The sequence below is a fragment of the Oryctolagus cuniculus genome, chromosome 3, assembly GCF_964237555.1.
Source record: "Oryctolagus cuniculus chromosome 3, mOryCun1.1, whole genome shotgun sequence".
Classification (NCBI taxonomy): Eukaryota; Metazoa; Chordata; class Mammalia; order Lagomorpha; family Leporidae; genus Oryctolagus; species Oryctolagus cuniculus.
Window position 1 is genome coordinate 142385454 of NC_091434.1, and position 25375 is coordinate 142410828.

At 37.9% G+C, this 25375-nt stretch overlaps 1 protein-coding gene across 8 annotated transcripts in view; it reads left to right on the forward strand.

The window, feature by feature from the left end:
* The window catches only part of PHTF2 (putative homeodomain transcription factor 2), a 133023-nt gene that overhangs the window by 88507 nt on the left and 19141 nt on the right, over positions 1 to 25375 (forward strand). For 6 of the 8 annotated variants that reach the window (XM_002712019.5, XM_070071199.1, XM_017342734.2 and 3 more), the window contains 5 exons: positions 275 to 439; positions 5732 to 5918; positions 8096 to 8251; positions 13660 to 13878; positions 24280 to 24408. In XM_002712019.5, coding sequence (XP_002712065.2) covers positions 275 to 439; positions 5732 to 5918; positions 8096 to 8251; positions 13660 to 13878; positions 24280 to 24408 — 856 coding nt within the window. The remainder of the gene's footprint in view (positions 1 to 274; positions 440 to 5731; positions 5919 to 8095; positions 8252 to 13659; positions 13879 to 24279; positions 24409 to 25375) is intronic. The other 2 variants (XR_011387393.1, XM_051849727.2) reach the window with 2 other exon arrangements.

Consider the following 25375-nt stretch of genomic DNA (forward strand, 5'->3'; position numbering starts at 1 on the left):
ATTCAAATAGGCGAGAACTGCTTTTGTAAATATGTCCAATGTGAACCCTACAATCTTTTATCCACTGATCTGTCAATATGAGCAACTTAACACTTAGAGAAATTGGTCTTGAATGTGCATCATGATATTTGGATAAATTTTGTTCACTAAATCTTAAATTCTATTGTGTAATAAAGTTTCTGTGTTTATATTTTCCAAAATTTTCAACAAAGTACTGAGAAAGTGGTTGTGAAAATTCTAAAGCTACCTTCACTCTTTATCTCTCCTGATGAAGGAAATTAAGAAAAGCAGCCCATTTGGAAGTACACAGGGAAGGAGATGGTTCTAGTACCACAGATAACACACAAGAGGGAGCAGTGCAGAGCCACGGTACAAGCACCTCTTACAGCGTTGGCGCTGTCTTCAGAGATCTCTGGCATGCTGCTTTCTTTTTATCAGGGTTTGTATTTATTCAAGGCTTTATATGGCATAAAGATCCACTATCCCTTTTATGACACTTCTATCTCATAAATACTAATGACTTTAAATATGACAGCCTCAGTGTGAATTTTTTTAACAAATTATAATGCTAGAGAATGCAAAAATGGAAATCATAATGTTTACTTTGAATTATATATAAATACATTGATATGAGAATGAATATATACTAACAAAGTATATTTACTTAAGATTTCTTGAATTTGATTTTACAGTTATCAAGTGCTATTTTGCTTCTGATAATTTATTTTTCTCAGTTTTATAGGTCAAAACTATTAATTAATATGTCATGTGAGTTGGGTAAAGTTTTCTTCTAATTTCCTCACTAAATTATCCAAAATTACCTGATGCATTGACATTGTTATTCAAGTGAATAGGATGTATACTGTATCATGAAATTCTTTTGTGCATGAAACTTTTTATACAATTTGTACCATTAGTGAAGATTTGCCAAATGGCAAGATATAATGACATCAGACTTCAAAATAAATTAAACCAGACTTAATCTTGTGATGTTATGTTGAATATTTAAGCCAAAACATTTAAGAATAATGTTATTCATAGATATATATAAAATAAAATTTAAAAGTTAAAAAAGCTGTGATTAAAATATTCCTTGTAACTAATAAAAGGTGCTAAATTAACAAATCAAGAAAAGGGATACTGTAAATAACTATTTTCATTCATTTTGTTAACTGTAATATCCCCATTTCATCCATTTATGATTGTGCTCTTATGATAAAGTTTATCATACATTATGTCACTAAGCAATTATATCCTGGGCATATTTTCATTCAGTGTGATTTTTTGGGAAAGTTTTCAAAAATTATAATAGTTGCAGTAATATGGCATAAATTAAGTTGAAACCCTTATCTTGTGCCTCCTCCAGAGAGGGTGTTTTTGGTTTTTTGAATTGGGTTACAGTCTGTCTATATATTTCTGTCTTCTTAGTCTTATTTTTTCAAATAGGTCTCTAACAGTAGGATATGACAATTTAATCACTGAAGAGTAATTTTTTAATCTTTAATTTTTTTTTTTTTTGTTTTGTTTTGTTTAAAAGAGAGAGAGCAAGCTTCCATACTATCCAGTGGTTCACTCGCTAAGTGTCCACAATGGCTAGGGCTAGGGCCGGCTGAAGTTGGGATCCATGAACTCAATCCATGTCTCCTATGGAGATGTCAGGGACCCAGCTACTCGAGCCATCAACTACTTCCTCCTGAGGTGCATATTAGCAGGAAGCTGGGAATGGAATGGAGCTGGGACTTGAACCCAGGTACTCTGATATGAGACATGGGATACAAGTGGCATTTTAACCACTGTGCTAAACACCCACCCTCATTGTCAGTTTCTTAGCCATTTCTCAAAGTCTTCAGAGAAGCAGTTAGGATTAGCATAATGGCTATCTTTTTTTTTTTTTTTTTTTTTTTTTTTTTTTTTTTTTTAAGATTTTATTTGAGAAGTAGAGTTACAGACAGTGAGAAGGAGAGATATAGAGATAAAGGTCTTCCTTCTGTTGGTTCACTCTCCAGATGGCCGCAATGGCAGGAGCTATGCTGATCCAAAGCTAGGAGCCAGCCAGGAGCTTCTTCCGGGTTTTCCACGCGGGTGCAGAGACCCAAGTACTTAGATCATCTTTTTTTTTTTTTAAGATTTTAAAATTTTTATTTGAAAGTCAGAGCTACACAGAAAGAGAGAGGTCTTCCATCCATTGGTTGGCTGCAATGGCCAGAGCTACACCAATCCAGAGCCAGGAGCCAGAAGCCAGGAGCTTTCCCCCAGTTCTCCCATGTAGGTGCAGGGGCACAAGGACTTGAGCCATCTTCTACTGCTTTTTCAGGCCATGGCAGAGAACTGGATGGAAGTGGAGCAGCCAGGACTCTAACCAGCATCCATATGGGTTGCCAGCACTGCAGGTGGCAGCTTCACCTGCTACACCACAGTGCTGGCCCCTAACTATCTTTTCTTTTCAGAGTGATCTTTGAATGTTTCGGTTGTCTGCTGTCAATATTGTTTTATGTATAGTGTTCAGAACCCCTTCTAAAACTAGTAGATTGATGCCTTTGGAAGTTTGATATGTTTCTCTATTCAAATAAGACTTGGACTTCACTTTTCCTCCATTGGGCTATAGCATAACTATGACCGTGGCTACTAGTCATTGCTATTGTAGTGGCCAACTCCTTTGTATTTATTCACTTATATTTATTTATTTTTTTGACAGGCAGAGTGGACAGTGAGAGAGAGAGAGACAGAGAGAAATGTCTTCCTTTGCTGTTGGTTCACCCTCCAACGGCCACCGCGGCTAGCGCGCTGCAGCCGGCGCACCATGCTGATCCAAAGGCAGGAGCCAGGTGCTTCCTCCTGGTCTCCCATGGGGTGCAGGGCCCAAGGACTTGGGCCATCCTCCACTGCACTCCCAGGCCACCAGCAGAGAGCTGGCCTGGAAGAGGGGCTATCGGGACAGAATCCGGTGCCCTGACTGGGAATAGAACCCGGTGTGCCAGCGCTGCAGGCGGAGGATTAGCCTATTGAGCCACGGCGCCAGCCGTATTTATTCACTTTAATCATGACTACTAAATTTTTCTTTTAATGCACCATTTCATCTTCCTCATTTTGGGGCCAGTTTGCCAGCATATGAATGAGACTGTTTTAAGTATTAGGTACAAACAAATCTGAAAAGAAATGTTAATTTTAGAAGTCCTAAGCTGCGTTTTGAAATCTTGTTGATACGGTGTTCTTTTGGACTTTGATAAGTCAGGAAGGCTTAAATTGAAATATCAATTGAGACTTACCAAAATTGTTTCTGGTGATAACTAACATAACTGATGAGAAAATTAAGTGAATAACCACATAAGTATCTGGGCTTTGTGTATGGTGTTTTGATGGTTTTCTAGATGTTAGGATGAAACCTACTATTTAAAAATCCTGTATAAGTTGAAAAGTTGCTATTTTTCATCTCTTAGTACATTTCTTTCTTAAGATAAAACTATTTGTTTTAAAGCAAGTCATAATACTTCTCTTGAGAAAATTAAGATTACTATTTAAAAAAGCTGTATGAACCTAAGAAAATAAAGCCCACGAAAGTATCAATTTGAAAAGACAAATCAGTCATACTTCCTCAGGGTTTGGTACTTTTTAATTTCAGTTAATTGTTAATTAACATAATTATAGTTTCTACCTATAAGATTAACTAGGAAAGACTATGTCTTGATTGTGTAGCTCTTCAGCATAATACCTCTCTCAGAATTTAGATAGACCCTCAAGGTTTCTGTCCTGTCCTTTAAGATACATTTGATCATTGCAGTGATGCTGAAAAGCAGGCAGCAGGCAGGCAGTTTGCTTTGTAGCGCACATGAATTGACTTGGTGGGTTAGGAGCAGACGCCAGAGTAAAACAGCACACATTAATTTGTAGTTCTGAGCAGCCTAGCGACCTTTCTCCGGCTATTCCATCTCTCTAACCAAATACATTGCTCTTACACAATCTGCCTCACGGGCCTGACAAGCTTTCCAGTCTTCTCGTACCACATTTATCCCCCTTTTCCTTTCCTTTTCAGCCCAGTCTAATTCCCATGAAACTTGACATACCTTTTCAGCACACTCCTTCTTTTTTAACTTCACGTGGTCCTTTCTCACATCTGTGTCCTGCACACTGTTCAAGGAAGGGGTAAAGGGAACAAATAATGACCAACATTCCTGTCGCTTTTCTTCCCCAGGCAGAGAGGCTCACTTAGGTCACAAGTCTTCTCTGTACCTTTTGTTAACTATTTTTGCCCATTTTCCTCTTCTCTATTACCCATTTTTCTTCCTCTCCCCTCCCTTGTTAAATAATCTTTATTCTATGGCTCATTATTCTCTTGGTCTCTCCATGCCTCTGCAGATCATTAGAAAGAAAAGCATCAGGAGATTGGGCTTCCAGGTTTTGCACCTCCGTGGAGATGAATTGTGAATGACTAAAAAGGTTTAGAATTCTGTAGACCATATGGAAAATATAGTTTGAGTGTCACCTTTAAGAACTCTGTGGGAAAAGGTCAGGAAGGAGAGGGGCCTATTTATGTAAAAGACAGAAACTTTCTAGGCAGAAATCCTAACTTTTCCCACCGAGTGAGCGGGAGGAGGTAGTATGGAGACTATAACTAACCTCATAGGCAGATCTGTATTCCAATGCCAGCCTCTGCTGTATTTGGTTGTATGACCTTAAATTTGTCAAATAGGCTTCTTTGTTTCCAAAATGAGCATTTAGAATAGGTGAGTTCTAAGACACTGCCCAGTTTTAAAGCACCTGTTTCAATAGAACTGAGTTTTTTTTCCTTTTTTGCTTTTTGACCTATATGACAGCATTATACTAATTTTATTTTTCCTTCCTTGCAAAACTCATACTCTGGAGAAGATTCGAGATTTATTTAAACATAATTGCTTTTAAATAATGTTTTATGATAGACTTAATCTGCACTGAGCACATTGTGATTGTGAGTGTAACTTACATTTCCACTAACCATTTCTTTGGATAGCCACTCCTTCACCTACTGTAACTCTAAAAAGAACTCCTCATGCATTCTCCTATTAATAAAAAATGTCTTGTTGTTTCCCATGTTTATTTGTATATTGAGAAAAATTTTGTTATTATAAATGAATAAACTCAGTGCTAGCCTGGTAGATATTTTAAGATACATGCTTACTAATCATGTAGTAAAAAATTACATTCTGTTTTTCCCAGAGAGTATTTCAGTAGGTGAAAGAGGTTATTTATTTTCATTGTGTTCTTCATTTGTACATTTTTTTCGTTATTTAGAACCTTTTTGGAAGTTTACATTTCCATTGTATATTCAAATGAATTTATCAGATATATTTATGTATATATACTTTGTGTATATATAAAGTGTTTGAGTAAAGTAGAATATTAAAACTAAGTTAAACCATTGATTACAACTTAAACTGCTAAATGTCAAAATAACCATCATAACCATAATAAAATAAATTTGTTCCAAGACTAGATTAGGTGATTGTGATTCAGAATTGTTAAGTTATGGCATGTCTCTTAGCGTTGCTATTTGTAAGATCTTGAAGCTTCTCAAGTAAGCTGGTTAGGGACATTAACTTTCATATGTATGTTATCTGATATCTCTAAGTTATTTATTGTGAAATAAAGGTAGCCTTTCGAATTATGAGAAAGATAATTGTTAACATATCATTATTTCTATATGTGACCCAGCCAAAATAAACCAAGTCCATATAACATTCTCTGTTTTCCTTTCTAGGTCAAAGAAAGCAAAGAATTCAATTGATAAATCAACTGAGACTGACAATGGCTATGTATCACTTGATGGGAAGAAGACTGTTAAAAGCAGTGAGGATGGAATACAAAGCCATGAACCTCAGTGTGAAACAGTTGGACCAGAAGAGACAGCCTGGACCACAGGAACACTGAGGAGTGTTCCCAGCAAAGTAGGTGTGATTTTTAACTAGTTTGCTTGTGTGATTTTGTGTAAGCTAATGTAAACTAGCTTAGAAGTTGTAGTTATCTTTGAACTATTTGCACCAGAATTTATTCTGTGGGCCTTTATATCTATAACACCAATGAAGCTAAAATTAGATAAATTTTTATCATTAAACTTCATTGCCAATGTAATTTGGTACCTTCTGAACTTATTGATGGTTTCAATTTTTCCAGTCTCAAGACACTTTATAGTGGATACCTGTTAAGCCTTATTTTTTTCCCTTGTTTCCAGGGGTATATGATATTTGCTTTAAGCCAAACATCTAAATTATTCTAAAAGCTGAATCCATTTTCCACTCCTGTTCTCTATAAGGAAATGTCTTGTTATTCCTAAATGTATTACTTTTAGTGTCAGCAATCTGTTTTGTTTTTGATCTGAAAAATCAAATGATAACAATTACTTGTTTACTTTTCCAAATAATTAAAGACATTCTAGGCTTTTGTAACAAAACCTAATGTTGTGTATACTATTTGTTTTGCTGCTTTTCTCTGGTTAAGTAATTTGTTCTTTAAGAGCTGTTACAGTAAAGGAAAATATAGTCAAATTAAAGGTGTTACCTCTGTTACATTTAGGAATGTGTGCATGAGCCTTTTGTGTTGAGGGTAATAAAAGAAGATTCTCTAATTTTGGTGAAGAATGTGTTACTACTTAATTTATATGCATATTTTTTAGTATTAGTAGCTATAGAACAAGTGTGGACCTATGTAATATAATCCATTGCTGTGAGTTTTAGATTTTTCAAGCATTTAATTCTGTTGATATGAATTTCACATCGCTATTGTCACTCAGGAGATAAGTTTCCAACTACACAGTTTTCAAACACATTTTCAGATACGTATTACCTTCTAAAGTGACAGGAAAATGAAGATAACAACAAAACTTAAGCTCTGGGGTCTCCCAATCTCAGAATTTCTGAAATCCGAGTGTCTCTTACAAATTGATACACACATACTATCTGGTATGTGTACGTATTCAAGTAGCATTTGCCTCGTCATGTCCCATAGCCATTATTCTTTTAAAAAGATTTATTTATTTATTTGAAAGTCAGAGTTACACAGAGGGAGAAGGAGAGGCAGAGAGAGAGAAAGAGAGGTCTTCCATCTGTTGGTTCACTCCCGATTGGCCGCAGTGGCTGGAGCTGCACGGATCCAAAGGCAGGAGCCAGGAGCTTCTGCCAGGTCTCCCACACAGGTGCAGGGGCCCATGGCATTGGGCCATCTTCTGCTGCTTTCCCAGGCCATAGCAGAGAGCTGGGTTGGAAGTGGAGCAGCCGGGTCTTGAACCAGCGCCTGTATGGGATGCCGGCACTGCAGGCAGCAGCTTTACTGGCTATGCCACAGCACTGGCTCCTGTAGCCATTATTAATCAGTGGTGGGTCTAAGTATTGATAGCTATTTTGGTTAAAATAGTATCATTAGCTTTTTTCAATTTTTTCAACTTACTTTAAAGGGCCTCTATTCTGCTTTTATCCTGTTTTATATGTCTATTTGGTAAGCTGTTTCAAATCCTGTCATGAATAGAAATATTTTAAGAATATATGACAGGCTGGCACCGTGGCTCACTAGGCTAATCCTCCACCTTGCGGCACCAGCACACCGGGTTCTAGTTCCGGTTGGGGTGCCGGATTCTGTCCTGGTTGCCCCTCTTCCAGGCCAGCTCTCTGCTGTGGCCCGGGAAGGCAGTGGAGGATGGCCCAAGTGCTTGGGACCTGCACCCCATGGGAGACCAGGATAAGTACCTGGCTCCTGCCATCAGATCAGCGCGGTGCGCCGGCCGCAGTGCCTGGCCATGGCGACCATTGGAGGGTGAACCAATGGCAAAGGAAGACCTTTCTCTCTGTCTCTCTCTCTCACTGTCCACTCTGCCTGTCAAAAAAATAAAAAAATTTAAAAAAAAAGAATATATGACAAATTGCTGTTGAATTACCGTTAAAAATATACTTTAAAACTATAGTCACTGACAACACATTTTCACAGAAAACTAAGTAGTGCTAATCAATTACTTTGAGATAGTGAAGATATTTTGCAGGTGTGTTTGTCTGTGTAATTTACATTTTTCCCAATGTAAAAGCCTAGAAATCATTCAGAAATAAACCATAATCCTCTTTGTGTGCTCCCAATTTAGGATACCCAAAGGACAGTAACAAATGTCTCTGATGAAGTGTCCAGTGAGGAAGGTCCTGAAATAGGATACCCAGTACGCCGTCATGTGGACAGGACCTCTGAAAGCATTCTTCGGAATAGAAAGTCACACCATTATAAGAAGCATTACCCTAATGAGGTATACACTCGAACCTTATATATGTAAATATGTATGCCTATTTTATGTGTTAGTAATTTACAACTTTCTCAGCAGTGGAATATTGGGAAATAAATATTTCCCCATCATTGGTTGTATAGAGTAACAGTTTTAGATTTATGTATCATACACATATTGATGGATAGCCATACAGGTATATTCATTTTGTGTATTATCTCTGAAAACATTTGCCTTCAGTTTGTTGTTTACTTTTGAAGACCATCCCACAAGGACCATCTGCAAACTCCTGTGTTAGTAACTTGAAAGGTTTTATCAGTGCTTGATGATGGCAAAATTACTATCCTAAGTGACTTCCTTCATGGTACTGTCACCAGTTCTTAAGTTCCCCGTATTGGAAAATTCATTCTTTTACTGTTTGATTCTGCTTTTCATTATTGATTTTTGTTTTTCCCAACTTTGTGACGTCGATTGACCTCAACACTATTTAGATAGGGAAAGAATTTGATTGCATTGTACTTTCAGTTTGCATTCTAAGGACAGAAAATTTCACTACCTACTTCAAAGGAACTGAATTACCCTTTCAGCACTTCCTGGTAAACATGGCCTTCTCCTTTTGAACTTTTTTAGTATGTTTTCCCTTGATGGTTTTAGGGTAAACTTGAGAAAAATCAAATGCTATTCCATTTTGGAATACTAAAAGAATTCTTATTCTTCAGTTGTACTTCTCTCTGGTTTCATTTCTGGTTAAACTTTCTAGTAGTTGTGGTTGTGTTCTTTTCTCAGTGGCTGCCGTGAGACAGATACCAACCCAAGTGAGTCTGCTCATTGCCTCTTCACCCACATCATCTGATGTGCTGTCTCCTGTTCCTAAACCGAGTAACCACGCTTGTGAAACTTACAGTTTTGCTCCACAGTTGGAAGTCAGTGCTGCAAGGGAGCTGGAGAGCCGTTTGACTCCTCTCCTACAGAATAAATTATTTGGCTTCAGAATTACTTTTCTCACCCAGTGATCTTTGCTCTTCTTGGTTTGTAGCTGTATTTTGAATTATGGAGATTCTTGAAGAGCAGACCATTATCCTATTAATCTTAACTTTTAAATAGACATGTTACTGAAAATCTTTGAGATTTCAACCTAAAGTTGATATTGGGCATTGGTTGTTTTAAATCTTTTTTTTTAATGATATAAAAGATTACATAAAAATAAAATATGGTTTTCAGTTTTGTGGTTTTTTTTTTTTTTTTAAAGATTTATTTATCTATGAGAGAGAGAGAAGTAGAGAAAGGAATCTTCTGTCTGCTGGTTCACTCCCCAAATGGCTGCAACAGCCAAATCTGGGTTAGGCTGATCCCAGGAGCCAATTACATAATCCAGGTCTCCCACATGGGTGTCAGGGGCCCAAATACATGGGCCATCATCCACTGCCTTCCCAGGCAGGAAGCTGGATCTGAAGTGGAACAGCTAGGATTCAGACCAGCATCCAGATAGGCATCACAGGCAGCAGCCTAACTCACTGCACCATATGCTGGCCCCAGGTCTTCCAGTTCTTAATCTGAGCAGTGAAGAACTAATACCAGAAGATAAAAGCTACTTTGATTTCCCAAAAGTTTTGACTCTCTTATATCTAACCAACTTTAAAAGACATTTTTAAAAAATAAAATAAAATTTCTCTTAAAAAAGGAAAATTGAGACAGAAGACTTATGGTGCTGTTCTACATCTTTGTTTATATCATAAGTTACTCTCTTCAAATTACTGGTGATATTTTTTCTTTAGGACTAAGGCGTGCACATACACACAATATCATTTGGGTCAACCGAAGCACAGTGAACATCTTTAGTACTCAGATTGTGCCATTTTTATTATTTGAAATACACACACAAACATTAAAAAAAAAAAAAAACAGGACTTTTTGAAGAAATGGCTGATTCTAGACTCTTATCTGTTTCAGAAAATACTCAGGATGACTTTGGAACCTCTTGACATGATAGAGAGCAAGGAAACTATCAATGACTCCTCTGGGCTTTTCCAGAAAGATGCAGGAGACAAATATAAAACAGTTTCCATTTTAGGTTTTCCTCATAAAAATATCCCAACTAATAAGTGAATACACTTGTCTTGTATAGCACTTTGTGCATAGATGGATGAGTCCGGAACCCCTCCCTTTGCTGTCAGCCTCTCCAATGGCGATATCCATAGATGTACTTTTTAGGGGTACCCAGTTTTCAGAGGAATCATCCACAAGTTCTAGTGGCATGGATGTAGTGTACCAGGCTGCATAGTGCTTGGCACCAGGTTTGTGGGGATGAGGGGGTACCTTGTTACTCGAAGTATATACTTTGCATAATCTTCCTGTTTTATCTACCCCTTTTTTTCTACTACCTACTGTATCCATTTGGCTTCTTCCATTCTCCTGTTGGGAAGATGGTGGTGGAGTTATTTGGTTATCTGAGGGAACTGACAGGTTCTTTTAAGCATTAGTCTTATTTCCTTCCTGTCTTGCTTTATTCCTAAAGAATTTTTCAAATTTAACTCTAATGCAATTAAATTTTTCAAATTTAACTCTAAATTCATGGGAAACATAATGAAGAAGCCATGGGTTTGAGTCAGACCATTTAGGTGACTTTAGGGAAATTATCTAGCTTCTATGAGTCCCAGTTTCTGTACCTGTGTACTAGGAGGGTAAGATCAGCCTCATCAAATCATTTATGGTTAAGTAAGATTAGGCAAAAATTGCCTGGCATAAGGCATCTATATTATAAATGCTTATTTCCTTCAAATAAATAATCTGTCTCCTCTAAGTTTAATTATATGTTCAATTTTAGCTATCTCCCTAAAGAGTTGAAAAAGCAGAGCAAACTGAATTAAATGTGGATAACTTGAACTATTTTCTTCAGTGCTAAAATTTTCTAATTTTAGGTTTAATTCAAAAGTTTGTATGTGGAATTCAAAGTGGCTGTTGATTATTTAAATATTGTAGTTAAATTCTAGTTGGAATGTAAGCAATCATAATAATTTTTAGATTTTACATGTGGTTCACATATTAGCCAGTGTTTGACAAAATATGGAATTATTGATATTTCCTTATCCCTGAAGTCATCAATTAATTTCAGTTCAATAATCATTAAGCGTTAGTACTGATTTCTGTATATGATTAGTAAATTTATATCAGAAGTTTGTGATAGATAATAAAGTAGCCTTATCAAAAATTTTAAATTGGTGGCAGACATTTAGCACAGCAGTTAAGATGCTACTTGGCACATCTACATCCCAAATTGGGATGGCTGGGTTCAAGTTCTGGCTCCACTCCCAATTCCAGCTTCCTGCTGATGTGTACCCTGGGAAGCAGTAAATTAGCCCTTAAATAGTTGAGTCCCTACCACCCATGTGGGAGACCCAGATTGAGTTCTGGGCTGCTGGCTTTCATCTGGTCTAGGCCCAGCTATTGTGAGCAGTTGGGGAGTGAACGAGCAGCTGGGAGCTCACTGTCATGCTGTCTGTCTCCCTGCCTTTCAAAATAAATAAACTGACTTTTCAAAAATTTTAAATTAGCAATTATAAGAAACACAATGATTTTTGGTTTTTGTTATCTAATAAAAATGGTTACAAACAAAAATGCTTAAGGGGCGGTACTATGGCATAGTGGGTAAAGCTGCGGCTTGCAGTGCCAGCATCCCATATGGATGCCGGTTCGAGTCCCGGCTGCTCCACTTCCTGATCCAGCTCTCTGCTATGGCCTGGGAATGCAGTAGAAGATGACCCAAGTCCTTGGGCCCCTGCGTCCATGTGGGAGACCCAGAAGGAGCTCCTGGCTTCAGAACAGTGCAGCTGTAGCCATTGTGGCCAATTTGGGAGTGAACCAGCGAATGGAAGACACCTCTCTCTCTCTTTCTCTCTCTCTCAGCCGCTCCTTCTCTCTCTGTATAACTCTGACTTTCAAATAAATAAATAAATCTTTAAAAAAAAAAAAGAAAAAAAAGCTTAAGCTTCCAGTATTCTCATTTACATTACTGAGCCAAAAATATTTTGAATACTTTTTGTAAAACAAATGGATTTTTTATCTTTTCTATTTCCTTATTCATTTTCCTATTCATTTCATTTCAGAAGTTTTTTACTTCTCCCCAAACAGTCCTGCTCCCACACTCAACACACTAAAGATAAATTGATGCTGTCCCATTCTAACCAACAGATTATCACTAATGTCTCTCATTTATTCAATATATTTTTTTTTACCTGTGGTAAGGAAATAGTGCTGGCTTCTGTCTTTTGTAAACTAAGTGACAGTTATGATTTAGTTGACAGTATTAAATATGTGAAGATATAATTTAAGCATAGATTTTGGAAAGCAATGTAAAATTTATTGTTAGATGAAAATACATGTATACATATAAAAACTCACTTCAAAACAAAATAATTAGACAGGTGGCTTTTAAACATTTGTTGAGTACCTGCTTTTTGCCAGATTTGCATTAAAAGCTGCAGCGCTCATTTAATTTTCAATATCTTGAAAGAGAGCAAGATAAATGTAAATGATGAAGGAGAAACACATAGGCTAGGGTGGCAAAGAATAAGTGATGTTTTGGGGCTGGGTAACCCCGTGTCATTAGAGGAAAAGGTTGTGGTCTAAAGCAGAAAACGGTCAAAAGTGGCACAGGTAAAGACAAGCAGGCTGGGTGAATGAATTTGAACTTTATCCAGGAGAGCAACAAGAACCTCTGGAAGGATTTTGGTTAGCAGAGTGAAAGAGGTGAATCTGGGAAGAGGGGGAAGGTCTTTGAGGTGGTGATCAATTGGGAGGGACCTTTAATAAGGTGTGAATGATAAACTCTGAACTCTGTGACTCATGTTTATTTTAGGTGTTAAAAACTCCTAGTATAAAATAAATTGTATAGAAATTAGAAATTACTTGTGCCTTTTAGCTTTCCACTTTTGTAACATAGATTATCTCAAGAACAAGAGTTGTCAGTTATCTTCTTGGTCTAGATTCTCTGTTAATTTATTGAACTTCTGTTTGAGAAACAAAATGATCGGTGAAATTTATTGCTAAGCAAGTAAGAGCATAGCTCTATTAAAAGCATCAGTTTAATTAGGTTAATAGTCACTGAGTAGATCATATGAACGTGACCTAGTGCCTGCCTACCTGAATTCTGAACTTCATATAACATGTAAGAGAAAATAGGCACAGCCTTTGCAGGCAGAGTAACTCCTGAGCTGAAATACGAAAATGCTTAATGGGTGGTAAATTTTGATGTCAGGGCATTTGTCAGTCCTTAGAATTAATATGTATATTTAATGTTTTGCTGTCTGTTTCACTGTCCTTTGACGGTGTACTGATTGTTTTAGAGTAAGTGGATATTTATGGTTCTGATAGACTCCTTTGAGTTGGTAAGGATACATAAATTGTATTAATGTCAAAGAATATCTTGATTTCAGGATGCCCCTAAATCGGGTACTAGTTGCAGCTCTCGCTGTTCAAGTTCCAGACAGGATTCTGAGAGCGCAAGGCCAGAGTCTGAAACAGAAGATGTGTTGTGGGAAGACTTGTTGCATTGTGCAGAATGCCGTTCATCTTGTACCAGTGAGACAGATGTGGAAAATCCTCAGATTAATCCATGTGTGAAAAAAGAATATAGAGACGACCCTTTCCATCAGGTTGGTTTACAGTGTTGGATTATGTGGGGCTATCAGTCAAGCTCCTTTGAATGTATATACAGATTTTACAGAGGTGAAGAAAAAGCTTACATTTAATTAAAATAGTATTCCTGTAAAAATTTTTTTCCCCTTTTTGTGTGAGCTATGACCTGGCTTCATTAGAACACAGAATCTCAGTATTTGTTGTGGGTTGTTTCCCTCATCTTGCAAACCTAAGTTCCTGAGAAGTTGTTGGTGCATGAGTTCTGTTAAGTTGGATCATGTTTTAGATGTATTTGGCCTTTTTTCACTCACACACTTTGTGATTATGTTCATGTACATGTTGGCCTGAATTCCACTATAAGATTATCATTCATAAATTTACATCTCATGAATGTCAAACTTATGGCTTAAAATGCCTATGTAATGCTACCCAATAGGAATACAAACTAGTATAAAATTTTCTGAATAGCCTAATTTAAAAAAGCACTTAAAAATAAACTTAATTTTAATGTTTTATTTAAGCCAATATATATAAAATGTTATCACTTTAATATAACATATGAAAAATATTAATGAAGTATTTTTACATTTTCTTATACTAAATCTTGAAACTCCAGTGTAAACCCTTAAAATACATCTGTTTTGGGACTAGCCACATTTCAAGTGCTGACTAGTCATATGTGAGTAGGCTGCTATATTGAACAGCAAAGTCCTGTAGGATACATTCATTCAAGTATCCCACCAATACTTCAGATTTAACCAGATTCCCCACATTCCCTTTTAAATCTTTTTTTTATTATGTTCAAATCTTGGTGAATGGCATTCCATCCATTCACTCAGCAGTCCAGAAACCTGATAGTCACTTAAAAAAATCCTTATTCTGTCTCAGCTTTCTCCCTCTAACCAAGTCATTATTAAATCCCATCAGTAAAACCAACAAGTGTCTACGAAATTAGAAATAGAAGAGAACTTCCTCAATCTGAAACAGGGTCGTTCACAAAGAATCTTCTACTTAACAGAATCCCATAAACTAGGTGGCTTAAAGAGCAAACATTTATTTCTCATAGTTCAGGTGACTAAAAGTCCAAGATCAGGGTTCCAACATGGTCAGATTTGCAGAATCCTTCTTCCTAGTCTATAGACTGTTTTCTTCCCCTTGCACCCTCAGTTGGCAGGGAGAATGAGCTCTGGTCTCTTTACCTGGTAAGGGCACACTAATCTCATTATGAGGGCTCTTCTCTAATGACCCAGTTCCTTCTAAACACCATCACACTAGGGAATTAGGCTTAAGTATGTGAATTTGGGGGACAGAGCACAAACATTCGGCCTGTAGCCTTTTGTTTTTTTTTTTTTTTTTTTTTTTTTTTTAAGATTTAATTATTGGGGCTGACGCTGTGGCATAGCAGGTAAAGCCCCCACCTGCAGTGCTGGCATCCCACATGGGCACCAGTTCGAGCCCTAGCTGGTCTACTTCCTATGCAGCTTTCTGTTATGGCCTGGGAAAGCAGTGGAGGATGGTCAGAGTCCTAGGGCCCCTGCACCCATGTGGAAGACGTAGAAGAAGCTCCTGGCTCCTGCCTTCAGATCAGCACAGCTCTGGCCGTTGCAGCTGTCTGGGGAGTGAACCAGCGGATGGAAGAACCATCTTCCCCCCACCCCCCGCATCTGCCTTTCAAATAAATAAATAAATAAATCTTTTTTTTTTTTTTTAAAGATTTATTTATTTATTTGAAAGAGTTACAAAGAAAGAAAGACAGAAAGAGATCTTCTGCTTGCTGGTTTGCTTCCTAGTGGCCAGTGCTGGGCCAGGCCAACACCAGGAACCAGGAGCTTCATCCAGGTCTCCCAATGGGTGGCAGGTCCCAAGCACTTGAACCATCTTCTGCTGTTTTTCCTAGGCTATTAGCAGGGATCTGGATTGGAAGTGGAGCAGCTGGGACACAAACCAGCGTCCATATGGGATGCTGGTGTCACAGGTGGTGGCTTTACCCCGCTGTGCCAAAGCGCTGGCCCCATTTAGAGCTAGATTTTTGACGATGAAATTTCTATGAAAGACAGGACATGCCTTTCATCATGGTTTTTTGTGATAAAATGCTAACAGCATATTTTTGGTTGGATTTAGACTGAAAGTCCACGCTGAAGAGCAAAACAGTCTTTAAGAGCAAGGGGTAAACTTTACCTGCTAAATGTTTCAAATTCATGTTAAGTTTAATACTTTAAGGTAGTGTGATGTGGACGTATAAACAAATAGGCCAGTAGAACTGAATAGAAAACCTGGAAATAGATGCATGCTGATCTGGATCCCTGATATGTAACAAATCAGTGGTGGAAGGAGGGAGTATGTGGGGGTGAGTCATTCCAGATAGTTCCTAAATATAAAGAAGCAGAACTTTAAACATTTCAAAGAAAATAAATGAGAATATATTTTATTTTACCTTAGAAGAGAATTTTTGTAAAGCAGATATAAAAAATATAAACAACAAAATGAGAAGGTTGGTTCATTTAAATATTAAGTATCTTAAAATTTAAAAGCTTTGGTGGTGGATGTTTGACGCAGTGGGTTAAGATGCCACTTGGGACTCCTGCATACCACTGGTGAGTCCTGGGTCCTCTGCTTCTGATCCAGCTGCCTGCTAATGTACACCCTGAGAGACAGCAGATGATAGCTCAAGGACATGGGGCACTGCCTTTCCCCTGGAGACCAGATTGAGTTCCTGGCTCCTGGCTTCAGCCTAGCCCAGCCATGGCTGTTGGGGGCATTTGGGGAATGAACTATTGGATGGAAGATCTCTGTCTGTCTCTCTATCTGCCTTTCAAGTAAAATGAAAATAAATACATTTTTTAATTCAAAATTATGGGCTACAAATGAAACCTAAATGCTATTAAAAATTATGCTACAGACTGAGAGGAGATATTTACAGCACATTAAGTATCAAAGTTGTTCTATACAGAGCACATTAAGAATCCCCTACAGATGAGTGAGTAAAAGACAATTGACTCAGTAGAAAAGTGAACGTAAGGATGTGCACAGGCAATTTGCCTGGATGACTAATAAATTTAAGGAAATATCAAAAAGTTCATGGAAAATGAAATTAAAAGATAATGTGAATTTTCCATGAAGTTTTTGAAGGCCTCTTGTATAAGTAAAAATAGTTTTCTTATAGTCAGGGAAGTATAAATTAGAGCAATGTGGTACTATTTCATATTGATAAGATAATAAAAATTTTTAAATGTTAAATTTCAGTGTTGGCAAGAATGAAGAAAGAACTCTAAGTACTGATGTTAGTATAAATTTGACCAACAACCTTGGAGAGCAGTTTATCATTATGTAGTAAAATTTAAGTTCTACATACTAGAAGACCTTTTTACCCTCATTCCAGTGAAATTTTGGAAGATGGACACCAGGAGACATGTAAAAAATAACAATTGTGTTGTACATGATGAGAATTTGAAAATAGCATAATTATCAGCAGTAGTAGAATTAGTAAGTGATAGGAAATGATGCAGCAGTGAAATTGAATTTAGCTGGTTCTGTCAACATGAGTAAGTTGTGAATATAATTTTCCATTAGAAATTGAAATATAGGGGCTGGCATTGTGGCACATTAACTTGCTACCAGTGATGCTGTCATCCCATATGGATGCTGGTTCAAATCCCAACTGCTACACTTCCAATCCAGCTCCCTGCTAATGTGCTTAGAAAATCAGTGAAAGATGCCCCAAGTACTTGGGCCCCTAAAATCCACATGGGAGACCTGGATGGAGTTCCAGGCACCAGGCTTCAGCCTGGCCCAACCCTAGCAGTTGCAGCCATTTGGGAAATGAGCCAATGGGTTGAAGATCTCTCTGGCTCTCCCACTCTTTCTGTAACTCTGCTTTCAAGTAGATAAAATAAATCTTTAAAAACATTCCTTCCTTTCTTTATAAAATTGAAATATAAATCATACTTTTGAATGAAAAAGACAGCTTGCAAAGCTGTATAGAAGATCATGTATATAAAGCTTCAAAACATGCCAAACTATATTACATATTGTTTGGATAAAAGCATATATTTAGGGATGTAGAAGCATACAAGAGAATAATAATAATAATAATAATAAAATTTAGGGTATTAGACCAAGGGAATAAAGGAAGAGAATGGAACAGAGAACCATACAAAATGATTTTCAAGTTTACCTGTGATATTTTATTTATTAAAGTATCTGGAGGAAATACAAGGAAAAGTTTAAATATGATAAAGCTGACTGTTACTATCATTCTCTGATTGAAATGTTTCAGTTAAAAAAGTACTCACTGGTTTTGGCTTTGGCTATAGGAAAAGAGACCTGAGAAAGGAAGCCTCACTACAGGAGGTTGAGGGCTGAGAATGGGGAATGTAGTTTAAGAAGCATGAGTATGGGGGCCAGCGCCGTGGCGCACTTGGTTAATCCTCCGCCTGCAGCACTGGCATCCCAAATGGGCGCCAAGTTCTAGTCCCGGTTGCTCCTCTTCCAGTCCAACTCTCTGCTGTGGCCCGGGAGGGTAGTGGAGGATGGCCCAGGTGCTTGGGCCCTACACCCACATGGGAGACCAGGAGGAAGCACCTGGCTCCTGGCTTCAGATCGGTGTAGCTCCAGCCGTTTCGGCCATTTGGGGAGTGAACCAACAGAAGGAAGACCTTTCTCTCTGTCTCTCTCTTACTGTCTGTAACTCTGTCAAATAAATAAATAAAATCTTTAAAAAAAGAAAAAGAAGCAACATGAGTATGAAAGCTCGTAGAGAATTAAATGAGTAGTCTGATGGAGGAATAGAGTTGAAGAAGTGTTTCAGCCTCCACCCCTAAAATGTGAGATATCTGAGCACATTTACGTATATAGGAGCAGGCTTGTAGGGAAGCATTGCGGAGGTGCAGAAAGAAAAGTTGATTGGTGGGGTCTGGTTTCTTAGGGTTCTGGAGGTTCCAGTTAGGAAGAGGATCACTCCTGTGCTGAGATAGGAGCAGGAGGGAGTGCATAGCAGCCAGATCAGGAGAGAGCTACTGTCTCATGATCTCTGGTCTGGATGCAAGAGGCCAAGGCATAAGAAGGGAGACGATAAAGTAGCTGTGGCTGATGGTGAAGGCTTGAAGTTATCACTTAGAGGTAGTAGAGATGAGGGAGTGAGATTGTGTATGAGGACATATTCAAGCCAGTGAACCTGTTAAAAGAATTATACTGGCGTGTCGTTGAGCCCAGCTGGAATTTGAAACTATGAATTTGTAGTTGTTGATTCCACCCAGTTATGTGATATTCTCTTAGAATATAGTTATAATAATAGCTAACATTCAGTGAACATTTACTATACACCAGGCACTGTGCAAAGTAATGTAGGTGCATTAACTCACGTAATTTTCACATTCTGTGGCAATGTAGTTTATTTTTTTTTTATTTTGTAGATGAAAAAATCAAAGCTCAGAGTTGAGAAATGTGCCCCAAGTCACACTGAGTAGGTACTTGATAAATAGTTGCTATTCAGGGGATAGTCGAGGGGATGACTGAAATAGTGGATGCGGTAGGAGTCTAGACAAGTTAGATCGAGAAGGAAAGGAACCATGGAGATGCTGTGAATTGAAGGGTAGGGACGTGCAAGGGAGTGCACATGTGTTAGACCTGAAAGTTTGAGAGACCTGGCAGAGGTTGTGGTGAATGATTCATTCAGAAGCAGAGCGATTCTGTATGATGACAAGGTCCAGGGTGTGGCCCTGGGAGTAGTTGAAGATGTTCCCTGGATTTGTAGAAATGAGTGCACAGTGAACAATCTATGTTGTTGAGTGAGTCATCTGCATATTCATTTAAGCCCCTGTGACTAATAACTAGAACTGATGCTGAAGGAAATGCCTGTGAGTTATTTTCCCAGAGATACCATATAGCAGCGTGGAAGTAGGGACCATGTGATTTTTGCTCATTGTCACATCACACAGTTCTTGGTTTATTGTATGTGCTAAATAAGTATTTGTTGACTGAATGTATGAAACAAAAAATTTTTTAAAACATGCCAATTAGCCGGCGCCGCGGCTCAATAGGCTAATCCTCTGCCTAGCGGTGCCGGCACACGGGGTTCTAGTCCCGGTCGGGGCACCGGATTCTGTCCCGGTTGCCCCTCTTCCAGGCCAGCCCTCTGCTGTGGCCAGGGAGTGCAGTGGAGGATGGCCCAGGTGCTTGGGCCCTGCACCCCATGGGAGACCAGGAGAAGCACCTGGCTCCTGCCTTCGGATCAGCGCAGTGCACCGGCCGCGGCGGCCATTGGAGGGTGAACCAACGGCAAAAGAAGACCTTTCTCTCTCTCTCTCTCTCTCACTCTCACTGTCTACTCTGCCTGTTAAAAAAAAATGCCAATTAGTCCTTTGTTAAATGGTTATTTTTAATATTTATTTATATTTAATAGAAAGGCAGAGTGATAGAGAGGAAGAAACCAAAAGAGAGAGATACTCCATTTTCTGTTTACTCCCCAAATGGCCACAAAGCCCTGGGCTTGGCCAGGCTGAAGCCAGGAACCTGGCACTCCATCTGGGTCTCCTATGTGGGTGGCAGGGGCTCAAGCACTCAGGCCATCTTCTGCTGGTTTCCAAGGCACGTTAGCAGGAAGCTGGATCAGGAATAGAGAAGCCAGGACTCAAACTGGCGCTCATATGGGATGCCAGTGTTGCAGGGGGAGGCTTAACCCACTGTGCCACAATGGTAGCCCCTACATGATTTGCGTTAGTGTTCTATAATGTCCGTACAGAATAAATTGGCCTTAAGTCTGTCATGTCACTTTCTTGTTTTTGGTAAGGTTAAATTTTTAAATGTTCTATCATACGTGTCTAATTATGGTACTAGGCATATACTTGTTTTGTTTTTGGATTATTAAAAACTCAATTTTATATATGTTTCTTATTCTCAGGCTTCAAAAAAAATTAAAACACAAGCTCAAGTTTTCAGTTTTATTGATAGCTAAGTAATAGAAATTGACTCCTTTTAATGAAAATCTCCCAAGTATTTTATTTTATTTTATTTTTTAAGATCTACTTATTTCTTTGAAAGGCAGAATTTCAGAGAGAAAGCTTCCATCTGCTAGTTTTCTCCTTAAATGGCTGCAATGGCCAGAGCTGGGCAAATCGGGAGCCAGGAGCTTCTTTCAGGTCTCCCCCTATAGGTTCAGGGGCCCAAGCACCTGGGCCATCCTCAGCTGCTTTCCCAGCAGCATTAGCAGGGAGTTGGATCAGAAGCTGAGCAGCTAGGATGCAAACTGGCGCCCATTTGGGATGCTGGCACTGCAGGTAGCAACTTTACCCACTATGCCACAGCACTGGCCCCAAAGTATTTTCTTGTGTGGCCAAAGTTTACATTAGTTTTCTATTTGTTTTTTTTTTAAGATTTATTTATTTATCTGAAAGGCAGTTACAGAGAGTCAGAGGTAGAAAGAGAGATAGAGGTCTTCCATCTGCTGATTAAATGGCAGCATTGGCCAGAGCTCCAAAGCCAGGAGCCTGGAGATTCCTCTGGATCTCCTATGGGGATGCAGGGGCCCAAGGACTTGGGCCATCTTCTGCTTTCCTAGGCCACACCAGAGAGCTGGATCAGAAGTGGAGGAGCCAGCACCCGAACCGGCACCCATATGGGATGCCGACACTACAATCGGCAGCTTTACCCACTATACCACAGTGCTGGCCCCAATTTACATTAGTTTTAAAGAACTCCTTCTGCCTACCATAAAGATAAATAAAATCCCTACTCATGAAGAAACACTGAGCATTTGAATTAGCCTGTTCTAGTCAGGATGTTTCCAAATCTGATTGTTTTGCTTGTCTTATTTTCTTTGTAAATGATAAGAAATATTTCCTTACTTTTTTTTTTACAAATATTTTCGTGAGTTTTTTTCTCTTTAGTAATGAATGGGTATATAATAATATGTAAAACCACATTCAAGTGAAATTCATCCTTCAGTAGGTAAAGCTAGCTTTTTTCCACAATTGGAAACACCAGTAAAATCACTGTCATAATGAATTTATTTGAAATAAAACCTACCACCATTTAAATGCTCAGGTTTTCAACAGTTTTGAATGAAGAGCAAAACAGTTGAGATTTTAGATGAAGACAGAAAACAGTCACTAGAAAAATTACAAATTTTAGTTGGAAAACATTCATAGACCACTGTGTGGTGGAAGTATGAAGAGTGGGACTGTTTGCTCTGATGCTTTGCCTGAGCCTTTAAAAATTATTGCCTGATGCTGCTGATACACACTGAAGGTACTGCATGTTTCAACAAAACTGGTTTTCTGTACATGTTTCACCAACATAAAAGGTTCTTTTAATTCACTTTCTAATTTCCCCAGTTTGTGATTGCCATCTTCTGTCTTGGTATTTGGATTTCTAGAAATAAGATGATGATAACAAGCGCTGGGTCAAAGAACTGGGAAGTTAGCTGGGTGCAAAGTGAGTAGTTAGGGAAGATCAGGGAAGAACGTGATCGCCCATTTCTTCTCTTTGACATTTAAAAGCCTTTTTTGGTGTAACTGGCAGAGTCGGAACAAGAAGTCTCAGTCAGTGGTTGAAATCTGTTGCAGCTCAGGCTTCATGCTGTTTCCATTCAGTTTCTCACACTTCATGTTTCTTAGCTTTTCTGTTCCATTATGTTTCTAAGATATTAAGCTTTTAGAGAAAGTTTGATATATATTTTGGTGCAAATTACTTCTATCCAAAACAAGAATGATACTGTGTTTGAGCATAAATTATGCAGTATCACTTGAAGTAATATTTAGTAACTATATCTCATAACTGTCATGGCCTTCAAATAATGAAATATATACCATGAAAGTAAATGGATATTAAAATCCTTTGGAAAAGATAAAAATTCCCCACCTCTGTTTTCTTGCATGTTATTATTATTTCTCAACCTTAGTTGCCATGAATCAGTGCAACTTTACTCCCCTAGGAAGAAAATACTAGAATCCTTAAGTTTACAGAAATATTTCCTTACCATATTTTAATCACACTTTTGTCCTCCAAAGAATAAATATAACCAGAGTAGATTCATTGTTAGACGTTATTTTTAAATGAATTGTGTTATAAAATTTGAATGTCAAAGATCTATTGATAATTTTCCTGAAGTTGCTCTGAATTTCTAACCTGTCCTTTGCATAAAGTGTGTAAAATATCTTAGTCCTTTAAGAAGTATAAGCTTGGGCCAGCGCCGTGGCTCACTAGGCTAATCCTCCGCCTTGCGGCGCCGGCACACCAGGTTCTAGTCCCGGTCGGGGTGCCGGATTCTGTCCCGGTTGCCCTTCTTCCAGGCCAGCTCTCTGCTGTGGCCCGGGAGTGCAGTGGAGGATGGCCCAAGTACTTGGGCCCTGCACCCCATGGGAGACCAGGAGAAGCACCTGGCTCCTGCCTTCGGATCAGCGCCGTGCACCGGCCGCAGCGCGCCGGCCGTGGCGGCCACTGGAGGGTGAACCAACGGCAAGGGAAGACCTCTCTGTCTCTCTCTCTCACTGTCCACTCTGCCTGTCAAAAAATAAATAAATAAAGAAGTATAAGCTTGAAATGATGTTACATAAACTAAAAAATAAATTCATCCTATTTGGGGTCTAGTCTTTCAGAGTTACTTTTCTTCCCAAAGTCTGATTATGTAAAGTTAGTGTTTCATTAATTTTATTGCAGTCTTTAACCTATTATGTTTTGAAGTGTTATCCTTCTATGTATAGATCTAAAGCAATCAAAAAAATCCAAACAAACTTTAATAGCTGATCCCTCATACTAAAGCTTTCATCTTTGAACCTTTAAATCTCTTTTGTCCCTTGAAACATTAAAAAATACTTTATTCTACCTGGGGGAATATTTCTAGTTCTTTGTACTTCAGCTTGCAATATTTGCTTTATCCAAAGTTGATTTGATCCTTAGGAGAAACGCTGACGTAAAGTATCAGAAAACTAACTAAATCAGATGTTAAAGATAAATGTGAAGAAGAATCTCTTTCCGGGGTAAAACTGTATCACTATATAGTCTTTCAGAGAGGGTCAAATCTCAGCTTTCACATTATTTTGTATTGAATAATCATAAATTGGACAATGATCAGCCTAAACAGTTTGACAATGATTTGTCTTTTACATCACTGTGTTGTTAGCTTTGTAGACTGATTGACAACTAAGTACTTTCGCTGACAAATCTTAGTTTATTTCTTAACAGGTTACCTATCTGTTATAGAAAATTCTTAACATGTTTTCATAAGAAATTTCTTATGCAATCTCTTCAGTGCATATGCTAATTAATTTTAAGATAGTATCATTAGAATAGTGTGTATATAGTTATGTACAGATGTGTATGTTCCAATTATAAAATATGATAAATGTATTCAATGATTTTTATATTTTTTTATTTATGAAATGTGGTAAATATATTCACCAATTTCTCTTTATTTCTTGTAGAGTCATTTGCCCTGGATCCATAGTTCCCACCCAGGTTTAGAAAAAATAAGTGCTATAGTCTGGGAAGGAAATGACTGTAAGAAAGCAGACATGTCTGTGCTTGAAATCAGTGGAATGATAATGAACAGGGTAAGTTTGGAAGTTTTATTCTTCTAGTTCAAAGGTAAAATTTAGTCATCAACATATAAAATAATTACTGGAATGTTATACTAATAACCTACTTACCTGATTTCTTTACCCTGAAAATAAGTTATTTATGTGTAGTTGCCCCCATCTGTCATTTAAACAATGATTTGTACCAAACCACTATCATCTTTTAGACTTTTTATTCTTCTGACCAAGAATATATGATGCAATTTAAAATCTTCCTCTTTTATGTTATCCTTTCTGTTGCTTTCGGTGGATGATTTTGAGGAGCTGCTAAATATTTATTTGGACATTGATAAAGATTTAACTGTCTCATTTGCTTATTAGTACTCAAAAGTAAAAGAAATAAAAATTAAACTAGATAATTTGTATTCGTACTTGTCTACCTATTGAATATATAGAAGTAATGATGACAGTGATAATGATCTTGAGTGGTTTGAAAAGAAATAGTACAAATACTATACGTTCATCAGAAATTACAACTTTTTAAAATTTACCTGATTTCTCTAGACAATTAGCCAGGGTCTAATTTTGAGTTCTTAATTTCTGAAGCACATTTGGCTCCTGAAGTTTATGTGATTGCATTTGGTTCTTTGGTGCATTATCATGCTAGAACTCTTGTCTACACTTTTCATAGAACAGAAATTGAAATAATCCAGTCTGGAAGTTGAGATAGTACTTACTAAATACCTCAGTGTGGTTAGTTAGAAGCAGCTGACTAGGGAGTTTCTGCAGACTTGGATCTAGTTGTACTCTGTGACTTCACTGTGAGCTGGCAATAGCTTTGAGTAATCTCCTTTCTAATATGATGAAAAGTTAGCTACATGACATTTAAGATCTCTTTCCGTTGTATCAATGTAGTATATTGGAAACTACTATATTTTTAAATTCTTTTTGTCATCTCCCAACCTTTTCACTTCCTTTGCTTGCTCCTCTATCATGTTCTCTC